At 39.6% G+C, this 23450-nt stretch overlaps 1 protein-coding gene across 1 annotated transcript in view; it reads left to right on the top strand.

The window, feature by feature from the left end:
• LOC144650785 (uncharacterized) overlaps positions 1 to 23450 on the top strand; it is a 130754-nt gene that overhangs the window by 36293 nt on the left and 71011 nt on the right. The window contains exons 38-69 of the mRNA XM_078510528.1: positions 218 to 433; positions 1136 to 1339; positions 2035 to 2235; positions 2623 to 2838; positions 3171 to 3374; positions 3876 to 4082; positions 4369 to 4581; positions 5203 to 5546; positions 6169 to 6418; positions 6511 to 6723; positions 6814 to 6999; positions 7522 to 7731; positions 9430 to 9651; positions 9830 to 10039; positions 10245 to 10442; positions 10935 to 11156; positions 11322 to 11585; positions 12225 to 12446; positions 12855 to 13049; positions 13747 to 13959; positions 14464 to 14676; positions 15262 to 15477; positions 15780 to 15995; positions 17310 to 17534; positions 18071 to 18280; positions 19159 to 19401; positions 20010 to 20219; positions 20499 to 20714; positions 20855 to 21070; positions 21686 to 21895; positions 22270 to 22485; positions 23001 to 23213. Of these exons, the coding sequence (XP_078366654.1) occupies positions 218 to 433; positions 1136 to 1339; positions 2035 to 2235; positions 2623 to 2838; positions 3171 to 3374; positions 3876 to 4082; positions 4369 to 4581; positions 5203 to 5546; positions 6169 to 6418; positions 6511 to 6723; positions 6814 to 6999; positions 7522 to 7731; positions 9430 to 9651; positions 9830 to 10039; positions 10245 to 10442; positions 10935 to 11156; positions 11322 to 11585; positions 12225 to 12446; positions 12855 to 13049; positions 13747 to 13959; positions 14464 to 14676; positions 15262 to 15477; positions 15780 to 15995; positions 17310 to 17534; positions 18071 to 18280; positions 19159 to 19401; positions 20010 to 20219; positions 20499 to 20714; positions 20855 to 21070; positions 21686 to 21895; positions 22270 to 22485; positions 23001 to 23213 (7014 nt within the window). The remainder of the gene's footprint in view (positions 1 to 217; positions 434 to 1135; positions 1340 to 2034; positions 2236 to 2622; positions 2839 to 3170; positions 3375 to 3875; positions 4083 to 4368; positions 4582 to 5202; positions 5547 to 6168; positions 6419 to 6510; positions 6724 to 6813; positions 7000 to 7521; positions 7732 to 9429; positions 9652 to 9829; positions 10040 to 10244; positions 10443 to 10934; positions 11157 to 11321; positions 11586 to 12224; positions 12447 to 12854; positions 13050 to 13746; positions 13960 to 14463; positions 14677 to 15261; positions 15478 to 15779; positions 15996 to 17309; positions 17535 to 18070; positions 18281 to 19158; positions 19402 to 20009; positions 20220 to 20498; positions 20715 to 20854; positions 21071 to 21685; positions 21896 to 22269; positions 22486 to 23000; positions 23214 to 23450) is intronic.

Raw genomic sequence — 23450 nt, 5'->3', positions numbered from 1 at the left:
CTAACCCCAGACGCACTACACCTTTAGTGTTACCACATGTACGATACAAAAAAAATACATTACAAAACCTTTAATTAACAAACAAAGCAACCGAAGAGAAATGTCACTAAATTTCAGTTTTTGTAAACAACAGACAGGCGTCGAACACTTGACCAGAAAACGTTTTCTGTCGGGCTAATGTGGTGGAGAAATAACTTTCAAGTTTTCTTGTATACAGGTGGAGACCCAACACCTTGTCAGAAGGAATATGCGGAAAAGTCAAGAAACTGGTTGTTAAAAGGACGGTATTTACCACGCTGCAAACCGGATGGTAGTTACTCCAATAAGCAATGTCACAAGTCGTACTGTTTCTGCGTGAACAAGGATGGTATTGAAATATATGGCTCAAGAAAGAATGTCTCAGATGGTGACCTGATGTGTGGCCCTGATCCAGGTGAGTCCTAAGCTTCCGAGACCCACATGGCGCGTCAGACACTTATTTGAGTGCACCTTCTTGTTATTATTCGTGGTGCCCATGAAAATTTGAGAATGACTTTGGTGATGCAGTAGACTAAAAAAAAACGTGCATACGTTAAAAGAGCTTTGGAAACTTTACCCGACCAAGCAATTACAAAATATTGGACCGGTAATTAAGCACTTAGTTTCACAAATTTAGTTATTGACACTCTCGACTGCCTTATAATTAAAGAAAAGTAGTAAATCCGATATCACACAGCTATAAGCGTTCGTAAATGGATAATTTAGTATAAGCCTTCGAAGCGGTCCTCGATGCCCCTGATTCGATCTTTCAAGAACTTATTCCAGCATTCCGAAGTAAGACCCTCGGCGCTAACAAGACATACTCCGATTTTTCGTTTGAATATGCAATAAAATTATTTTCCTTTCTACAAATTAAATATATGTACATCATTCGAAGTGGTAGGATCTGCACATAAAGGAAATGTTATTTCTGCTATTCAAAACCAAACAATTGCTCCACGACTGTGTCATTACTTAGTGGATACAAACATTTACATGACCTATTTTATTCTTTCAGATTATATTGTATCATCGTATCATAAAACTTGCGTGCTCTCACACTTACCAATCCAAAGGTTTGAATGTTTTCTTATGTTGTTTTTTGTTCGTTTTTCAGCATTTACAAAGTGTCAGAGTCAGCGAGCTGATAACTCTGCCAACCCAGCACCAGGTGCTTTTATACCACGTTGTAAAGCAAATGGAAACTTTGAAGCACAGCAGTGTCATGGTTCTGTTTGTTACTGTGTCAACGTCAATGGGATACGTATTCCTGGCACTGAAGTGAACATTGGTCAAGGAATGCCCCATTGTAAAGATCTAGGTTGGTGTAATATGGCATTTACTTTTAATTTAGACCGACCGACTGACCGCCGACCGACCTACCGACGGACCGTTAGATAAGCCTATAGTGTCGATTTCCCATTTCTGTCTACGAAAACTAGATTAAGGAACATGCCAGTGGTGATAAACCTGTATATTTTTTTGGCCATTTATAACTGAAGTGTTATAAGTTTTCTATTTATTTTTATTACAATTCCACTATTTTACCAATGCAAAAACTGCAATCTGATTGGCAGAGCTATCCAACACCGTTAGCCATTAGTGTGCAGTGGCTGGAGGTCGTCATTGAAACGGTCGCGTTATCTTCGTTCCCCGAAGTTTTGGGCGAAGATTTTGAAATATTACTTGATTATTTATTTCTAAAAAGCGTCACAGCCGCTGTTACGCAGCTCTTAAAACTTGAAGTAGTTGGAAAAAGGATTAGCGCGTACACAGCTGTAATTTAGCCCTCGTGCGATTCGTTCAAGCTTCAAGTTTTATGCTACATGAAGTTAAAAGGAAGAGAAAATTTGAATTCGTTATTTAAATAAATTTTGTTTGTGCTTTACTAAACATTCATACTATGAGCTCGAGATTTCTATGAGGTGACAGGTGACGAGAGACCATGAGATTTAACCAACTGTTACCTCATAGAAATCTCGAGCTCACAATCTTATTGTTAAATATCTTCTAAAGATGACACTCTTAAAAAATGCGAGAGGCATTCCCAGAAGAGTCTTATAGACGGAAGCACGTTTGTCCCAAAATGCACGCGAGATGGAACTTATGAAGAAGTACAGTGTGATGGATCGAGTAGCGAATGCTGGTGTGTTGATGAAGATGGAAATGAAATACCTGGAACACGGTCTAAAGATCAAGTCAAGTGTCCACGACAAAGTAAGCAAAAAATAGAAGCAGGCCTTACGTTAAAGATGAAATGTTCATTATGTCACAAGCGTGGAAAAAAAATCCGAGTGCCCGAAGGGAATCGAACACACGGCCAGAAACCGTTTGTGTACTCTAAACACTGAGCTACGAGAGACCCGTGGTGAGCAGGGCCATTTTACTAGGTTGATCTGTGACACGCGTCCTGCCTACTGCTGTCCATACTGTTGGGATCAGCAATGTCAAAAGCATCAAGTGTGTAATAAATAATAAAAGTGGTACATTTTAAAACGTGCGTTAATGAAATACACAAAATAGTTTAAAAAACATTTCCCATTCTTGTATTATCAAAATATTCGTTATTCTTCCTCGAATAAATGTGCCATTTTGTGTCCATAGAAGACCCGCTAACACCTTGTCTGCAGCAGTACCAAGACAGCTGGCGAAATCCAGTGGCAGGCCGTGCTGTTCCATCATGTACCCCTGATGGGAGTTACAGTAAGGTGCAGTGTTACCTTAGCACCTGTTATTGCGTGGATGCAAATGGCAATCAAATAAGAGGCACCAGTGTCAATTCTCTTAGAGATGGACTGCCAAACTGTGATGATGATCCAGGTATGTTTCTAATGATTTTTGTGCTACTGGAACTTTAAAAAGAAAATTCGTGAGGTTATCCGTATATTAAAACAATTTCTTAGAAATCCAAAACCAAATTCATTAATTCAAAGACATTTACAATTTCAGTCAAGCCCATGAAAGTCTTTCGTCTGTTCCAAAAGAGTTACTAAACGAGCATGTACAACGTGTTTAGGCAAATTTTTCCACTTATTAACGATGCGTACAAAGAAAAAGTACTTATAGCGATTAAAACGCTTATTTTGCATTAAGTTTACAGTCGCAGTTAGCTGCATCTTATTTATTAACTATCATTGTTCCTTTGTTTACAGTCAAACCACTATCTGAATGCCAGAAAAAGCAAGCTGCGTCTCAGTTGTCATCCTCTCTGTCACCTCAAATCATGTGTAAGGCTAATGGTTCTTACAGCGATATTCAATGTGACAAGTCATCAGATGAGTGTTGGTGTGTGAACGAAAATGGTGAGGAGATCCTTGGAACTAGAAGCCTTGGTGTGGTTAAATGCTCTGCAACAGGTAAATGCCTATTTTAATTGACGTTTGGTTCAAAAGCGAGGAGTTTTTGTCTTGGAAATGTTAATCAATTCACCTTTATGATCTTGCAATTCATCTTTATGATCTTGTCGTCAACAGTTTCTTACAGAACATGTAAGACTCCTTAAATGGGCTATGTCACGCAATTTTAGGAAATTTCGGCACTGATCAACTTGTCAAAGAATTAACTGAAATATCACGATAACGGCTTAAAACTGTAGAAGAGCTCAAAAGAAATACAGAAAGGCCAAAAAGCGGCATGGATGAGCAAACTTCGAGGAGATTAAAACGAATTTCGCTTTTGTAAACAAAAATCATCCTTAACTTGTTTGTTATGTGGCCGTGATTTTGCCAATAAAAGACTTTTGCTTTGTCAATTTGAAGCTTAGAGGTCTTACTTAACGAAAATAAATAGAATTACCTAAAATACCGTGAACTAGCCCTTCTAACGGCGTTTACTCCTTTTGTCTTCTGCGTCTACAGCACCATTGTCAACATGCCAGGATCGTGTTAAGAGAGCATCTGGAGGAAAGGTGGCACTTTGGAATTATGTTCCTTACTGTCGCCCCGATGGAGGCTACCAAGATGTCCAGTGTAATGCTCAGAGCGGTAACTGTTGGTGTGTCAACATAAATGGACTTGAGTTTACTGAGACACAAAGCAAGAAAATACCAAACTGCGCCACACCGGGTAAGCTAACATTATTGGTACACATAGTACCTGTCACGTTCTTAGTCATATTAGGTCCTACTGAAAGTTAGCGGCAAATACCTAACCTTGCAGGTAACATGGTGTTACCGTTATTTTAACTAATTGGAAATAATCGGAAAATAAGCCAGTTTGACTTTTGTGCAATATTTATAGCATTTTTGTTCTCTTACTACAAAACTGGGAAGATTAGCATACCGTTTGTTTGTGTGCCGTTCAAATAAAAAATACTAATAACTAATATCTTGCTTTGCAACCATCTTTCTAGTTTGGTACACGCCATGTCAAGCACATAGACAACAGGTTCTCGGCCCAACAGGCAGTGCTCCGGTAGGCGTCTATGTTCCTCAGTGCAATCCAGATGGAAGCTATAATAGTACACAGTGCCAAGGTGGTGGGGCAATCTGCTGGTGTGTTGATGCGAATGGAAAGGAACTTGCTAACACTAGACAGCCTGGAAATCCAAGATGTGACAAGCCAGGTATAACATATGCTAGTTTCTGATATTCACACCCTCATTAGTTTCTCAGTCAAACTTGTAAAGAATTAAGTAGGTCCAATTGTGCAATACTCCTTGACAAGAGCATTGTTCACTAAATAAGCAGTCACTTAATGCAAGCCGTCAACAAGCACTTACTAAATGTAATCACATCTACACATTACCACATAGTACTGTAAGTGTTCAAACACCGCACCCAGGAAAGCTACTCCCTATAGTGAACTATACAGGAAGTCTCCGTTCGAAAGGGGTTCTTTTTTATGTTCAACGTATATAAAAGTGTAGGGATTTCACGAGTTGGAGTATACAAAAAGATTGGAAAAACTGTCAATTCGGTAGTTACAAAGGCCTCTTAAAATATCTCGAACAGTCCCACCGAAAAGTCTATTCATTTAAACATTTTAAGGGATTATTCAAGGGAAATATTAAGAAAAAGTATGTACTGACCATTCTGTAGAGATGTGAAACGGATACCATATTCTATCGGGATTTGGACTTCGGTGTATGAAACATTTTTGAGAAGCCCTCAAAACCCTCCTCCCCCTCCACCGGATACCGCAAAGAGGCTAGCCTTGTAATATGCCTATAATTTGTCTCTTTCAGAAGACATCCTCGATGTACCAGTAGAACTTGGCTTCCTTTTCGATGGATCAGGACAAATCAATCACCCAGATTTTCTCGCCCAAATTGACATAGCAAAACAAATTGCTGACACGTTTAATATCAGCGGTGGACGTGCACGTGTTGCCGCCGCAACATACAGTGGAAACAGTAGAGTGCAGTTCAGCTTCCCTCTTGATGGGAAGAATCGTTCCGCTCAGGCAGTCAAAGACCTTCTTGACAAGACTCCACATGACCAAGGAGCCGCAAGACTTGGTCAAGGGTTGAAAATTGTGGATTCTGATTTATTTAGCATAAAAGGTGGAAGCCTTGAGGATGTCCCAAAAGTAAGTCAAGGAATAGAGGAGCACTCATGTTCCGAATTTACATGTTTAGCTGTCATTTTACGCATTCTTGATGTGCGTTTTATAACTTATCGTCATTCGTTTGTATGAGACAACAAAGCTCGCGGTTCAAAACATGTTATTGTTTGTACGCTGTCTGCTTAGTCTGTTAGAGCGTAACACAGTTAGTTGTTTCCTGGTGCAAAATTAATAACACAAAAGGTGTCCTACAAAATAAAAATAAATGGTATCCGACGATGTTTTGTTGTCATCTTGAAAATTTGAAAGTAATAACATTTGTTTTGTTTACATATTCTAGAAGTCGGATGGATTAATAATTATATTAGTTCCAACTATTTATTACCTGTAATACCTTAGTTTTTATGATCTAGTGTTATTCAATACTTACCATGAAGTATACATAACTTGATAATGTCAAGATGACATCGAACGTCTTAATTTTCTCTTGTCAGAACTGTAAGACTTTTTTATCGATGACTCATACTACCAGGTTCCAAAAATGCAATCAAAAATTTCAGATGTAAACGAAGACAATATTCCGCACTTATAGACCAATACTAGCTTGTGTTTGTAAAGATCTACCTACATTCCTTGTTTTCAAAAGGTATTGGTAGTCTTTGTTGGAAGCACTCAAACAAAGGACAATAAACAAGTTCCCTTACCAGACGCCGTTGCCGGGCTCATTGCGAAAGATGTGGAGATTATCCCAGTTGGTATGGGAGACAATTTTGACCCAGACGAACTCAAAGCCATTGCAAGTGACCCCAAGGCTGTTTTCCCTCAGGATGCAGTAGATCCACTGAAGAGAGCTGTCAAAAAGGCAGCCCTTTCTCGACCAACAGATGTATTTCCAGGTAAATGTATTTTAATTGAAGCCTGTTTAAAGATTACTTTTGAATAGCATGTTGCTTTAGTGCAGAGATGATATTTTCTTTGTTTTTTACAGTCGCACCGGTTCCAACAACATGTCAGCTAGCGGTAGAAAACGCACTTCAAACCCCTTACAGCCCTGATCGCTTTGTGCCGCGCTGCAAAGAAGATGGCAGCTATGAAGATGTACAGTGTTCAGAGAACACAAGGGAATGTTGGTGTGTCAACAGCCTCGGAGTGGAGCAACGTGGTACACGGTCACTGGACTTCGTTACCTGTCCTGGAATGGGTAAGCGCGACAGTGGGTTTAAAAAACTGGTAGATAATATTTTCTATATTGCACTCAACTGATGAATATTTTTTCTTGCCCACCCTTCAGGTACTGATCGAACACGATGCCAACAAGAATATATGGAAGGGCGTTTCAAGCCACTCTGTACTCCAGAGGGATCCTACGAAGATGTACAGTGCCAAGGAACAGCCTGCTTCTGTGTAAATGAGAGAGGAGATGAGATCGCACAGTCGCGAACAGAGCTTCCTGTTAAGCCAAACTGCACCAAAGCAGGTATTATTTCCCGTCTAGACCAACAATTGAAACATGCTAGAATTATGTAAGACCTGCTCACAACCCAAGTAAAAAATGTTGGGAAGGTGACTTAGTTTTCGGTACCCGCTCCCTCTCATTCAGTTTTGAAGTATACCAAGAGACTTCTATCACACCATATTGTCTATCAAAATGCTCAGTAATGCTTCAACATTAATATGGAGAAGAGGGGGGGGGGGGGGCATACACACTGTTACGTGTGTTCCTATAAATTAGATGTATTTAAAAGTTGTTGGCATCAAGGCGTTCATTTTCAACCTTCGCAACTATTTTTGTCTTGGGTTGTAGTTTGGCGAGTCATTGGTATCAGGTCATCAAACGTTCTCATTTGATGCAGCACAATGCCAGTTTTAGACAAAATGGATCTAACGGTCAGAACGCACTTTTATTCTGTGTATGACTAAACCGGACCATTCTCTCACATAAGAAGCCACATCAGACTTAACCACAAAATAAAATTGCCAATTTCATTTGCCACTCTAGACCAACAACCCACGGTGTGCCAGCATCAGTATCGGCAACAAACGGACAACGCAGCACCAGGAGCATTTATTCCTCGCTGTAAGCCAGATGGTAGCTATGATGATGTTCAATGCCGTGGATCAGTCTGCAACTGCGTAGACAGGAGAGGTAATGAACTGCGAGGAACAAGAGTGAGTATTGGAGAAGGATCACCAAACTGCGCCACCCCAGGTATGATCAAAGTGATTTGACTGAAAAAGTAAATTATATTAAACAGCTTAGCCGTCTGGTGGAGGATAGGTAACTTGATTTTTCAGGGGCTTCCACTATAGCAGTCCCTTAATTGAACAACGCCTCCTTCTTTGGCATATCCTTGAACCCCAACCAAACATCTGCAGTCCGAACAGCTGAAAACGTGCAGTGGCAGAAGTTCCAGTGCTATCCTAGCACACACAGTAGGAAAGATATTGACACCTTCTTTGACGGTTTTACAGATAATACGCGCGGGTAATTTCTAGAACGTAATTTAAAATCATTTATACCATGCCATAGAAAATACAGCCAATCAGAATACAGGAAAGCCGTTGTATATTCGATGGTATTCAACCCAACCTTCCCATCGTGCGCTGCGATCTTATTCTCGATGAAATTTAGTGAGCGTATTTTCTATGGCATGGTATAAAATAGTTACACAACACTTTCTCGTGGTATACTATGGAATATCCCACTTGTCACTTGTATTTTCTTCGTATACAAACTCGCCTAAAGGCTCGTGTGTATAACGAGAAAATACAAGTGACTCGTGGGATATTCCATATTATTAAATTTTCAGCCACGGATATTGCATTTCTAGCATTCTGATTGGTTCACTCAATCCCGGTTGTCAGCTCGTATACCTTAGTTTGACCTTATTTGGAAAATGATTGCGTTACTTTTGCCAAGCTAAAATTTTTCTACGGAAGCGACAGTTCCATCGGAAAAATGGTTGAAAAACAGCAAATTTGGCGAACTTTATGAACAAGAAATAATCAGCGGTGCCTACCACAATCACAGAAATGCCATAGTAAAATTAACTACGCAAAACAAAAGGATTGATGCGAAAAGTTTAATTAATAACACTTGTAAACACACAACAAGAGCGATTCAATAAAGTAGAAAAGCAGCAAATAATTTACGAAAGAACGGCAAACTGACACAGTTTCATTCAGTGTACGTCATAAAACTAGGCTCAGCACTTCCGTAAAGTTTGTTACCTTTCAATCTTGGTTTTGTCCTTTTATACTTCAACAAACCTGTTCCACTTTAAGCTGAATTTCGCTTCAAGTAATATAGCAGTCTTGATGACAGCCGTGGAGCCGTAAAGAAGTACAATGTAAACACTTGCTTCGTTCGACTTGCAAAAGACTTGTAGTTTCCAGAAAAGCTTTTGCTTCGGATCTTCTCGTAAATCTTAACTGTTGTCACAATTTCCAGGATATTTAGACGACTTTAGAGGGGATTGTTCGAGGAAAATCTTGGAAAGAAAACTCTCTGGCTCGCTTTCCTCGTATGTTTCATTCAACTCAAGAAGTGAACACCGCGCCAGAAATTTTCGCGCCTCCTCATACTATCACTTCGTTTACATCAAAATGAAATGTCCAGTCGATTTAAACTTGAGAAGAATTTAATAAAACAATTATTCCATTCGCCCTTGTTGGATACGAGTCGTTATAGCCAACTCGGCGCTTCGCGCCTCGTTGGCTATTTACCACCTCGTATCCAACGCGGGCTCATGGAATAATTGTTAAGTATACCACTCGAAAGCGTTGCATATCTAGTATATACGTGTACTTGGTTTAGGGGCATAGCATGGTTTACAATATCAGGAGAACCATTAATATTCGTATTTGTTTCTTTGACATTCTTATTTATATTATATTCAACCTTTAGGTAAGACCCTTACTTTGTGCCAGCGGCAATACCAGGAGTACTGGAAATATCCCGCCATGGGCCGGTATGTTCCTCGGTGCAAACCAGATGGTTCCTTTGATAACATACAGTGCCATGGACCATATTGCTTCTGCGTGGATCAAGATGGAAACAAAAGAGCTGGTAGCATTTTGTTGCTGTCCCTGCCAAGTGGCATCATAAGCGACGATTGCCCTGATAGTGGTAAGAGACTTTAATTTCCATAACTTTTTATCACCTATCTGTCAAACAGATATACAAAGGAAACATTTGCAAAGGTGTATGAAAAGGTTATTTTATTGGAGACTAGTTTAAAGTCAGCTCAGTGTTGGTTTAATCCCCAATCGATATTATAAAAATTACTTATCTTCTTACATCACAGAACAACCGCTCACATCTTGTCAACAGCAGCAGGCAGATTTCTTTACCTCACCCCCCAGTCCTGGCAAATTCCTTCCACGTTGCAATTCTGTTGGAGAGTATCTTGATATACAATGTGGTGTACAAAACGATGAGTGCTGGTGTGTTGACAGAAATGGAGCAGAGATCCCACAAACCAGGTCACCTGGCCCTATTAGATGTCCCAAACCAGGTAAAAAAAGATTAACCTCCTTCATGCACAAGGAATAAGCTGATAAATTAACTCCATCTTCGTATTTGACCAAGGAAACAGCAAAGACATATGATGGGAAAATTGGTCAACAACGAATATTGACTGTTCTTTACCAGTTGAATTATGCCATGAACAACACTAAATAAAAAGAGTGACTCTTATCTAGAATTATCCTGTCTTTTAGATTCTGCACCTGCGTGTGTTAGTAATCAAATTCAAGATGCTGGATACTTCACACACTTTATACCTGAGTGCAATGAGAACGGAGATTACCAACCTGGCCAGTGTGACTACAGGTATGGCTACTGCTGGTGCTCAGATGAAAATGGAAACCCTATTCCAGGTACAACAGTCAGAGGTCAAGCCGACTGCAAAGCACCCGGTGAGTGATTAGTTTTGAATTGTCTTTAGAGCGGTTTTCACTTGAGTGTCGAGAGTAAATTGCGTTTGCTTTGGTTTTGCATTACTACGCTCAGTGATTGGGTTAAAAATCTCGCGCCACTTTCTCAGCCAATCAGAACTAAAACCAAAACCAATCGTGACTCGCTCCCGCACGTTTCCCGCGCTTCGTGCCAGCTACATGTATTTGCTTCGAGTTTTGATTGGTTCACTGGATTGTCTGTGTCCTTTGTGATTGGCCGGAAAAAACTGCTCTATCATTTTACACTAATCTCTACAGTGAAAATTTCCGCCAGACTTATAATTATCACCTAAAAAATAACATTTGCAAAATTCAAAACTAAAAGCAATTTCGAAACACTTACAAGGCTGAAACAGGATCAGGTCTACTGCAGTAAACGGGTCTTTAGTAATTTGGTAGTTGAATCCGTAAGTCGTAAATTAATTACGGTTTTGTTCGCTTTGCTTCTTGCAGAAAAGTTGACCAGGTGCCAACAACATCTTCACCAGTTGAGCGGTCATTCCAGTTTGCCCCCATCTGGAGCCTTTGTTCCAATATGTCGAAGTGATGATGGCCATTACAAGTCTCTTCAATGTAACCGTTCCAGCTCTGTATGCTTCTGTGTTGATAATTATGATGGTTATTTGTTGGCAGGATCAACAGGCGTTCGCCAAGCAGCAGAGTGTGCTAAGTTCGGTACGACAACTTTCGTTTCGTCCTTACCTTTGTTTTCAATTCACACTGTGCGTGTTTAACATTGAAAAATATCCTTTGTAGGCAACATGTTAATACATTCCCTTAAAATGCTTTGGAAAATTAGTCTTATTAAAAGCTTTTGCATGCTGTGGCGTTATTTTTTAGGCCAAAGACCTTCCCCGCCAGCGGCACCAGGCACTAAAGTGTATCCGCACCTAGTTGGCCGCGCACCTTGTGCACGGGCCCGCAAACAAGCTTTAGGAGCACTCACCGTGGCGAGTGTTGGCGTGTATGTTCCACAATGCAGCCCGGACGGTGGATTTGACCGAAAACAATGCCATCAGTCTACTGGATACTGCTGGTGTGTTGACGAGAACGGAAGGGAAATGCCCCGCAGCCGCACCCGTGGCCAACCAACATGTGATACAGGTAAAGGTGTCATGATAGTTATATATTAACCACTGCATGAGGGCACACATGACGAGAACTACGAACAACCTTAAAATGGTTTATTGCCTATGGTAACGGAAAGCGATAAATGTTCTGTATACCTCTGACAAAAATACTTTCTGCCTAAACAAATGTTACAATCCTAACTAAATTTTAAATCATTTTTGTACACTGTCACTTGGGGAGATGAGTTATCTGGCAACAAAAGAATGGAATTCTCTACCTAAATTTATAAGGCCATGTAACTTATCTGACTTTAAAAGGCACATCTGCAAAGCCAATTCATGAAGCATGTAAATGACAATTTTTATAATTAGTTAATATAAGTCAATTTTAAATATGTAAATAGTAATTTTTATTTTTATTTTTTGTTATCTATTTTTCGTTCTCGGAAATATTAGCTTGTCAAGCTACTCTAAATTCGAGTTTAAATAAAGTTTTATTATTATTATTATTATTATTATTATTATTATTTTTATTATTATTATTATTATTATTATTATTATTATTATTATTATTATTATTATTACCATCATGTCTATATATATTACACGACTTCTGTGGCAAATTGAAATGGCGCAAAATTAATCACATATTGCCTTTCCTTTATTACTATAGATGCCAGTAATTTGACACGTTGTGAGACGGACCTGTTGCGTGCTCGTGGCTGGCAAATAGATGGCAAAACATCTGCAGTTTTTACGCCAGAATGTCGACCCGATGGTAGCTATGTTCCCGAGCAATGTGATAAATCTACTAGTCAGTGCTGGTGTGTTGACAAAAATGGCAATGAACTTGTCGGAACACGAGCAAACGGAAGACGTTCCTGCACAACTCAAGGTTTGTATTTATGGAATCTACATTGATATTAAAGGATATGACAGCTTTGATCTCAACAACGGCTTCGATTTGATTGTGCATTTGTGGATCTTTTGTTTGCCGTCACGGGTTTCAAGAGTTAGTTGTGAAAAATGTAGTCCTGGGGGAGGGTGAGGAGACACTGTATATCAAATGGCGGGTTTGCTCGCGTTTTTGTACCTTTTAGGGCTTCTATTTCAAACTGTCACAATAGAGAAAGCCACAAATAATTAGGAGCGTATTTTTTTAAAAGAAATATTTTTTTTTCTGAGACCTTGGTCAAGGTGCGACCGCCCCATGTTAACACTACCTCTAAAGGGATATATTTTGTTAATTTGCAATAGCAATTATTGACCGTAAATCCTGTTTTGTCGACTTTCTTATTATTAGCTGGTAAGACGAAGTGTCAAAACGATGCTGATGCCGGTAGTGCATGGGTACCAGCTTGTGATAAAGATGGCGGGTACATCCCAGGGCAGTGCAATCAAGCAATTGGCAGCTGCTGGTGTGTAGATAGACTGGGAAATGAAATTCCAAGGACTAGAGTCGTGGATAAGAAAGGGAGACCTAAATGTGATGTGACAGGTACTTCTTTTTAATTGTATATATAGGGACCTTTTGATACCAATACAATAGCTGATTTAGTATGAGTACACACTTCGAATTTCGAACCAGTAACTTTTCCGAAGCCCTCACTTCTCCCTATTGCTGACCTGTTGAATAGATGACCATCAATAGCAGCTAAATTTTCATACCGACAATGTTAACTTTCATCACGATCTTTTCCGGTTAAATTCGGCCAAAGTCCCTTTGCACAACCAAGAACAAAAGGACTATTGTCTAATGCTTAATGGGAAAAGTTAAAACACAACAATAGACCATTTCTTGATACGATTGGTTTTAAACGTGACAATCGAAAGTAAACGCTCAGGTCTGAAAAACGCAATTATACTCAATCACGTCCCTCGTCTCCAATCTCTAACAAAGACGATTTGAGTACCACTGGTTCGTTTAATAGCTCGATTTATAAGAAAGACTGATTAGATATCTGGACGAACTTGCAATTTAACCTTTTTTTTTTTTCAAAAAAAGAAGCTTTTGTCCAGCGAAGGGTTGTTACTTTTACTGTGAACGCTATGGTTCTATAACACAATGTTAAGATTGGGAATTTGGTGTTTGCCCTTTTATAATGCAGCCATTACTGTAGTAACGCCACCTGAAAATAAATTAATTAGTAAGACAGAAACAAAGATTAACACCTGCCGTGTTGTTTGCGTTGTAGCTGGATTGACAAAATGTCAACAGGAACGACAGCAGAGTCTGGGATGGAGAGGAAGACCAGCTCCTGGAGTCTTTGTACCAGAATGCGATACAAATGGAGAGTATAAAAGTACCCAGTGTCATGAATCATCAGGACTCTGCTGGTGTGTGGATGCAGGAGGAAATGAGGTCCCAAGGACACGTATCAGAGGGCGCGCCATATGTAGACCTTCAGGTAAATTATCAAGTTAAACATATTTTTCTCAACTAAGATTATTTGTATGCTGTCTTTTTAGTCTGATTTCCTGAATTAGTCAACACAAATCAAATAATAAATTTTGACGAGACACTAAAATAACAGCAAAAGAAAAATGAATTGCTTAAAACGTTTAACTTTCTACACCTGAAAAGAGCATAATAACTACAATTTCCTTCATATGCCAGTGGTAATTGCATTACTGTCTTGTGGAATTCAGAACAGTTACCCTCTCCGCATAAGCAGCCACAACATTTGCCCAATATCAACAATTCACAAAGAACCCAGTATTTGGCTTCAAAGCAACTGCTTTAATTTGCAAACTGTTTCGAGGATCAGTTCCACAACTGTTTCGTTCATATTAATCATTTAACATTATTTTTCTTTGTACTGCGTTGTACACTAGACCGCAATGCAGCACTTATTTTTAATCTGAAAATCTAAGAACACACTTTTTGTTTTGGCTTCTATTTTGATGGACAGTGACTAAATCACCTTGTCAGAAGGAACGTCAGCGACATCTCGGTTGGAGAGGCCCGTCCGTCAGACCCTATGAGCCAGCTTGTAGTGAAGATGGTCGATACAAGCCTGAGCAGTGTAATACCTCTCATTGCTGGTGTGTAGATAGTCATGGATACGAGCTTCCAGGAACATTACAGTCAAAACCTTCAAGCCTTGATTGCTCCAAAGCACCAGGTATAGGAATTGAAACTTTTAGTAATGTTTAAGAATTTGTAGATTTTGAGTGATATATCAATAAAACGAAAAGTCATTTGATAAGCTGTGTACAGCGGCTGCATTAAGTTTAAGGCGGGACTTAACATAAAGGTTATTTTTCTGCCGCTTTTCATGAGCTTTTTAGTAATATTTCGTTCGCTTTTTAAGCAATACAAAAACCCTATGCTCGTCCTAGAAATCTATGTTTAGGGGTGTTGTGTAAATATTTGGGTGATTTTTGGAGATTTTTTTGGAGGAGATAGTTTTTTTTAAAGGAGTTGTAAAATTTAGAGAAATAAGAAATATTGAAGATTTGATGTAGATTTGAAGTTTAAAGTTAGTAGACGGACACCAGACAGTCCTCTGACAACCTGGAGTGGGGTTCAACTGTCTGTTGGTGTTCCAAAAATAATTTTCTTCCTTTTATTCCTTTTATAAAATACTATAAATTTCACTCAAATTTACGTTAAGTCCCCCCTTGAGACAGTATTATGTTTATCCAGTGTAGCATAAATTAGCGTAACCGGGTGTAGTATAGTGTAACCTTTCTGTTCCTCCAACTAGCTAAATTGAGCACGTGTCAGCGATGGAAAAGCCGCATACTCGGTTTACCTGGCTTCCCTGTTCCACCTGGTGTATTCATTCCTCAATGTGAGCAAGATGGAAGCTTTAGAACAGTCCAATGTTTAGGAAGCACCGGACAGTGTTGGTGTGTTACGGAGGATGGATTTACGATCTGGACCACAACTACAAGAGGACGTCCTAACTGTGAAAAGAAGGGTAGGTATAGAACAAGCACAAAGAATTTACCATTTGTTTCATGAAAACACCTCCTTCATTGTACCTACATTATTTTCTTAGTAAAAGCATGTGTCTGAGAAATATTTAGTAAACATCACTTAGATAAGTAATTTAGAGGAGCTTCGTGGTTAAAAATTTGGCAAGACTCCCAATTAATGTTGTTAGGTGGCCATATTTACCCACGTTCAAGATGGCGCTAGGAACCGTGGGAACGTCTTTACCCTGCAATCGTTTTAAAAGAGTTTATAATAATATACCAACCACATCCATGTCATGTGCAGGTCCAACTAAATGCGTCAAAGAACAGCAGTTAGCAAACACTGCCAGGAGCCAGAACGGAAATGGAAAAACCTTTATTCCAAGTTGTAACCCAGCTGGTGGATATGAAAGAATGCAGTGTGACAGCTCAGTTGGAGAATGTTGGTGTGTAAACAAGATGGGCGACGAGGAGCCAGGAACACGCATCAGAGGAAACAAGCAATACTGTGATGCACCAGGTGGGATTTTCTTCTTTGACTATCAATTATGCTTGTTTGAAATGTATGGAGGCAAGCTTGTCACACACTTTTACGACTGTTTTCATCAAACTACAAAAAGAAGGAAGAAAATACTACAGCTACAGTGCCCCATTAAATGAAACACATATTTTATGTTTCTATTAATTATAGGAACATGAATAGAAGTTTGCGAAAACGAAAAATGCTGTGGAAACATGAGCACGGGCCACAACTTTTTCAAATTCTATGAAGTAAAAAATAATTGCTGTTTATTTTAAAGGCTTTTAAAAATAAAGAAGAATGGCGTTTTCCTTTTTGCAATATCTTTTTTCGTTTTAGAGATATTTACGTTTTTATATTATGCAAATGAGGAAAGTGATGACGTCATTAATTGTTCCACAAAAAGATGAAGCATTGAATTAAGAATATCTCTTGGAATATTTGAGCTGTGTTCTTCAAACTTGGCACGATTAATGTACACCACAAAAAACACAAAATGATACCTGTCGTGCTGTTGCCATGGCAACAGTTTTGCTGCAAATACCTATTTTAATTAATAATGATATCCCCAGTTTTTGCTTAATCAAGGATGATCCACTCCCAACAAGCTAATGAGGAGAGTTAGGGTAATAGGGCATTATGTGTGTTCCAAGCTGGACCCTCTGTCCCACTTTAAAGGGTTGCAAAGTGAGATATTTGGTTTATGACAGAAAGAGCCTGGAACCAAGAGTGTTGCCATGGTTACATCATAGTATGAGCCATCTTGCACCTATAAGAAAGGTCACTACTGATGCCAAGTTTCAGAAATAACAACTTTATATTTTCTGAGATATCCTTGATTTTGTGATCTATCTTTTTGTGGAACAATTTATGACGTCATCACTTTCCTCATTTGCATAACACAAAAACGTGAATATCTCCTGAACAAAAGAAGATTTTTCAAAACGGTAAACGCCATTCTTCTTTATTTGTAAAAGTCTTTCAAATAAGCATTAATTAGTTTTTACTTCATAGGCACTTTAAAGAACTTAGGAAACACTGCAAGAAAAAAGTACATTTCGATTAAAAAATGTTAATTCACTTGCTTTCGCCATCATAACGTTAGCTGTTTGTGCCCGTTCTGTATTTTTCTCGGGTTGTAGAACTACAACTTTTAGCACGCGCTGTCTTCGACGGTGATTTCTAAACACGTTTAGAAACACGTATGGCTGTGGTTATACAAGAAAGTTCGCTTGAATTACGGCACACCCTCCCAACAACCCAATCGTTTGTTTATTTCTGTGGTGAACTGGTAATTCTCCTTTTTATCCCCAGCGAACCTGTCTCCCTGCCTAAAGGAACTTCGAAGGGCTTTGGGATACACTAACGAGGCTATAAATGGACGCTTTAAGCCACGATGCAAGCTTGATGGATCATATGAAGAAATGCAGTGTCTGGTAATTGGAGTTCGTAACGAAACGTGTTGGTGTGTAGACAGTGATGGGAAAGAGTTAATAGGATCCCGGGTATCAGGAAGGGCATCGTGCGTCCCAGAAACAGGTAGGCAAGGTTTTCATCACAAAGCACGCTAATGCCTGCTGCACTTTAACTGGTGTAGGTTGCCTTCTGTACAGTGTCACATCATTATGTTTATAGAGATAACCTTGTGGTATTCTTGTATGCGCCAAAATATCCCATCTAGTTAAATATCTAAAGATTTTTTAATGCTAAAAATAACTCCCCCATACAAAAGTACTCCCCGAATAAGCCAATGTGAGAGGGACGTTGAGCAAATAAAGACCTAGGGCTTATCTACGGCAGTGCCTCTCTTCACTTAGGTGTACAGGTGTCGGCGAATTTATAGATGGTGGTAACACTGCAAAGTACATCCCAGTTACAGTTGAGTAGAAATTCTCCTAGTCGCTTGCCGGAAGAGCACTGGCTTGAGAGGCAACTAGGATCGAACACAGACTTAACCTACTTTTAAATTAGCAGACAAATTATCAAGCAATTTGACAAACGTACATAGTATCTTGTATCTTAAGTGCATTAAACCAAAGTCCCCAACTGATACACACCCTCGTTTTTTATCTCAGCACCACCGACCATGTGCCAAAAAGAACGAGACTTCGCTCTGGGTTGGGACAACAAACCAAAGAACGGCGTTTTTGTTCCTGATTGTGACTCCGACGGAGCGTACAATCCTCTCCAGTGCTTGCGGAAGGAAGGCCCATGCTGGTGTGTAGATGAAAATGGAAAAGAAGTTCCTGGAACGCGAAATGAAAATGGAAAGCCTGAAGATTGTGGTTTGTTATGAGTATTTGTTGGTTTTATTAAATAATAAAGCATTTATTTAAGTGTTCTAAAAACCAAAGTAATAACTCTGGCCAGTCACGAAAGACGCAATGAATTCCTGTGATACAATCAAAACTCGAAGCAAATACTTGTAACCGGCACAACGCGCGTGAAAACGTGCACAAGCGAGTCGTGATTGTTTTCTGTTTTACTTCTGTTTTACCAATCACTAAGCGTAGTAATGCAAAACCTAAGAAGACGCGAGTCACTTTCGACACTCAAATGAAAAACGCTTATTGGGCTGTCCATAAGAGCTGATATATGGTTTTCTACAAGGATAAATAGCCTTTCCACTTAAATTTACCCTCTACTCCTAAACAGCTTTAATTTAGCCTTGTGGAACGTGCTACATGTAGTTTGATATATTTTGTTAGTGGTACCATATGACGTTCTAAATTACTCGTTATGATGACCTACGCAAAAAATACTTCAAGACGCTTTACATATACAAGCTACTATTTAGTGGTACAGGAAGACCTCGTCCAAAACATCGTACCCAATCTGTAGTTCGCCACGTTTCTTATCTTGGCATCACTTGTTTTCTGTATCTCGAACACTACTCTTACGTTTAGTTGGATGAAGTTATTACATCTATGCAATAGGGTCTACTGTTTGTGGGTTCGTGGAAATCGTAAGACAACTAGGTAGAGGTTTACGAAAGTGGGGATGCGATAGGTATTACGCACAGTTGAGGGCCAATTATTTAGAATTTGGTGTGTGTGTGTGTGTGGGAGGGGGTGGGGGGTGACTAAATTTCAACATGGCGTAGAGTTTGCTTATAAAATTCATGAAATACACATTTGGTACATTCTGATATGTTCACCCACAGATAAAGGATTTGGAGCTTTGGAAGGAAACAGACCAACTCGCTGCCTGTTGGACAGAGCACGATCTCTGGCATTAAATGTAATCTCTGCAAATGGCGAATACATACCCAAGTGTAATAAGGACGGAAGTTACGATCCAGTACAGTGTCATGTTGACTTAGGGCAGTGTTGGTGCGTGGACAAGTACGGCAATGAGCTCCATGACACAAGGCAGACCGGTGGAACACCCGACTGCAGCGATATTGGTTAGTAGCGCAGGATGTCAACTAACATTGTTTGAAACCCATTTTGCGAACAGTGAAACTTTGATTTAACGAAGTACCAAGGGACGGGGGAAATTTGTTCGTTATATCGAAAACCTCGATATAACGAATTTGTGGCAAAACAAACAAAATGTTCGTTATATCGAGGTATAGTTAATAATTGCTTTTCACACTTACCTTGCACTAGCCAGCATTTATTGATCTGAACGGCTGTCAAAAGTAACAACTGTGCTTTAATGTCTAATATCCACATAGATATGGACATGTAGGTCTCTGAAGTTGTTCTCCTGTTACAGGATTTAAGTATTTTCATCCTTATCGGTCTGCTCTACATTCATTGTTTGTCGCGTGTAACTATAATTTGTTTTATTGGGGTACATTTTACGTTTGGGCGTCCGGATTTTGTTTGTAATAACGAGGATTTCGTCATATCGAGGTTCATTATATCGAGATTCTGTTCCCTACATTTTACTCTAACTTTGGCCGGGCTGAAGTATATCGTTCGTACCGAGGACTTCCTTATCTAGAGGTTCGTTAAATCGAGGTTCTATTGTACTTTATTGGAAATAATTATTCTGCTTTTGCTGTAGATTCCAAGTTGACTCGGTGCCAGAGGAAAAGAACGGATCTCTCCCAAGCTGTTCGCCCACTTGGCAGTTATGTACCAACATGTTCAAAGGACAATTCATATGAAAACGTCCAGTGCCATCCTTCAACTGGATACTGTTGGTGTGTTGACCAGAATGGCAAGGAGTGGCGAGGAACAAGGAGAAGGGGCAGGCCTCTCTGTGACCATACTGGTAATTTATGAGCTGTCGTTGTTGCATGAATCAAGGACGATAGTGTCTTGTTAAAACCAAGCGTTGTGACTTTAGGGAGTAGGCTTGTCTCGTAAACGAACATTATACATTTATAATTCAAACAATTCAAAATGAGATGACAATTTGTGATTGCGTTACTGCGAAAAATATACATAAAATCTACTGTGTAGTTGAAGTCTTGTGCTCTGTAGTACGAAAAAATATGATCATTCCCTTGCATTAATTTACAACATTTAACGCATCTTCTTAATTTGCCAGCTGGTCTGACGCCTTGTTTGAGAGACCGTCTCGAGGCGTATGGCCTTTACAGCATACCTCCCCCTGGTCGTTTCATGCCAGAGTGCCATCGGACTGGAGAGTACAAAAGGCTTCAATGCCATGGTTCAACTGGGTACTGCTGGTGCGTAGATAAGAACGGACAAGAAATACGAGGAACGCGCAAAAGAGGAAGACCACCCCTCTGTTACTCAAACGGTAGGTTAATTAAGAATGTCTTATTAGCCAAAAGTGGTGGTTTTGAGAAAGCTCTTTAATTTTCAAACTTAACCTAACGCTCCACCACTTAACATCCACAGAACTAGTTTCTGTTATTAAAGTTTACCTCTCTTTATTAGGCAAGTTACCTCGCTGTCTCCGTGAACGTCAGTTCGCCTTAGGCTGGCAGGATATTGCAGTCCCCGGACTGTTCGTCCCTGAATGCACAACTGACGGTAAATATGAACAAGTGCAGTGTCACGCTTCATCTGGATTCTGCTGGTGCAGTGACAGTGACGGTCATGTGTACAGTGATACTAAAGTTCGAGGAAAACCAGACTGCTCCAACTTACCAGGTAAAACTCGATTCCACTTTCCATGCCAGAGTCGTCAGTTGACTTCAGTCTGAAGAGCGTTATACATTGTTGCATGATTCAGTTTGCTGCAATGAAATGCGATAAGCAGATTGCGCTATTTCAGCTATTGACTACGAGCAGTCTCCCTTTTGCTTTAAAGCCCGTAGAAACTAGGGCAGTCTTTTTTCGCTCTTCTTCCAGCGGACGCGCTATGGCAGCTCGTATATTGCGTACGCTCGCTTTCGCGTTCGTCCTCAAAGAGAGAGAAAGGGACCGCGCGCATTCAATTAAGTCTATAAAGCTTATGGCAGTTAAATCGTTAGCAGCTATAAGTGAAGTTCGACATGTATTTTACAAAAATGTAAGTCTTTTCAAAGTTTTCTTAGTCTACTTTAATTAACAGTTCTCCTTTAAAAAAAACATTTTTGATTTTGTTTTATTTATAATTTACTCCTTTTACCTCCAGTGTTTCTTTTTCATCTTTTATTTCACAAAACATTCATACATCCAATCACCAGAAAACATGGACTAACGAAAGAAGACTTATATACTTAGGCACAAGAAAGCACTTGACCTTGGTTGTTTAAATAAAAAAATTACCTTTCATCTTTTCAGACGATGTTAGTGCTTGCATCAAGGACCAAGTACAAGCTAGTGCATGGTCTGCGGATTTCGCGATCGTTTTCTCTCCTGAGTGCAATCAAGATGGCAGTTTCAAAACTGTACAGTGTCAGAAATCAACTGGTTACTGTTGGTGTGTGGACAGCGGAGGAAATGAAATCTGGGGAACCAAAATCAGAGGGCAACCAAACTGTACTGATATAGGTAGGTTTGTATTTTGTGATTGGGCCCTTTGCAGCTAATTATCACATGGTACAAAGTAACTCCTTGCTGAAGGGCAAGCGACGCACTGGAGCATCCAAAACAAAGCGACTTCAATTAGTCATGCTCGGCTTTGTTTTGAGTGTCCCAGAGCGGAGCTTGCCCACCAATATGGCAGCTTTTGTATCATGTGACAAATAGTTGCAAAGGGTGTGAAAAGGTTTTATCAGGTGGTCCTTTCTAATATTTTTCTTGATAAAATCTTGCGAGTTTTCTCTTTTTCTGCAGGTTACTTACAAGGCTATTCCGCTCTCTCTTTCCTTTATTAGAGATGAAACATTGAAAAGAAAACTCTTTTTTTTTACTTTTCGCTACAGACGAAAAGAAAACTGTGTGCGACATGGAAAGCAGTGAAGGTGCGCAACTGCAACAGACCAGTTTCCAGTTCACCCGCTTCGTCCAATTGTGCGACAGATATGGTGGTTACCGCAAAGTTCAGTGTGGATCACTTGGGGAATGTTGGTGTGTGGATCGATATGGCAACGAGTTACCAAGGACAAAGACAAGAGGAATACCTTACTGTGGACTCGACGGTAAGACTTTTCTTAGCTAAGTCGGTGAAATCATTTTAATGCCGCAAAGGTTGTTGCGTTCTTTTGGCTTGTTCTTATTATACCAAGAAATGATGGTAACATAAATTGTGAAATCACTATCAATAAGTCAGGCAGACTGTGGTACAGTTTGTTTGTAGCGTTACCGTTCGTCTCCACGTATGTTTTAATTATGTATTCGGCAACCGTATAAATGCGCGTGCAGATGGGTTTACACCTTTTATTTAAAAATTCTACAAATAATAATAATAATAAAAGCTTTATTTAACCTGGAAAGAAATCTATCTATCTAAGAAATCTAAGATGTCCTGATTAAGAAAATCTCGAAAGCGTGCACATTGAATTAATGATAAATTTCCCAGCTAAGTCAACAAAAAGGGAAAAACGAAAATTCGTAGAATCAGCGAAGTCAAGACTAAAGCCAACAACAAACACGAATCAAGTTTAACGAGCGGTGGTGTATACACCATTTATTTATTTTTCTTCTAAATGAACAGCTGGACTGAAGAGATGTCAGAAAGAAAGGCTTGCAGCTCTGGCTTGGAGTGGATCGGCCCCAGATGGCGTGTTTGTGCCACAGTGTACAAAAGATGGTGAATTTCAACTTGTACAATGTGCACCATCTGGTGATTACTGCTGGTGTGTAGATCAGAATGGCAGACCTATTCCAAGGACACTCTCCACTGACAAACTTACTTGTGCTGACACAGGTTTGTAAATATTTGCCTGCAACTAACGTTAGTTTATGATACTGGTCATTGTGGTTATGTGACCCTTTTTTTAATAACGAAAAAGAGTTTTTCATAAACATCAGGCTCGTAAAAAGATTTGAAAATATGGGTCGCAGTTACTGATTAAGCGTAAAATCTCTCTTTTTCTCTCACGATGTCTCTGATCTTGGACACTTTAATGTACGTAGAAAAAAGGTATGAAAAAGTACGTATGGA

This window comes from Oculina patagonica, chromosome 4 (genome assembly GCF_052425735.1).
Source record: "Oculina patagonica isolate OP01 chromosome 4, crgOcupat, whole genome shotgun sequence".
Lineage (NCBI taxonomy): Eukaryota > Metazoa > Cnidaria > Anthozoa > Scleractinia > Oculinidae > Oculina > Oculina patagonica.
This window is presented reverse-complemented; position numbering and strand designations above follow the sequence as displayed.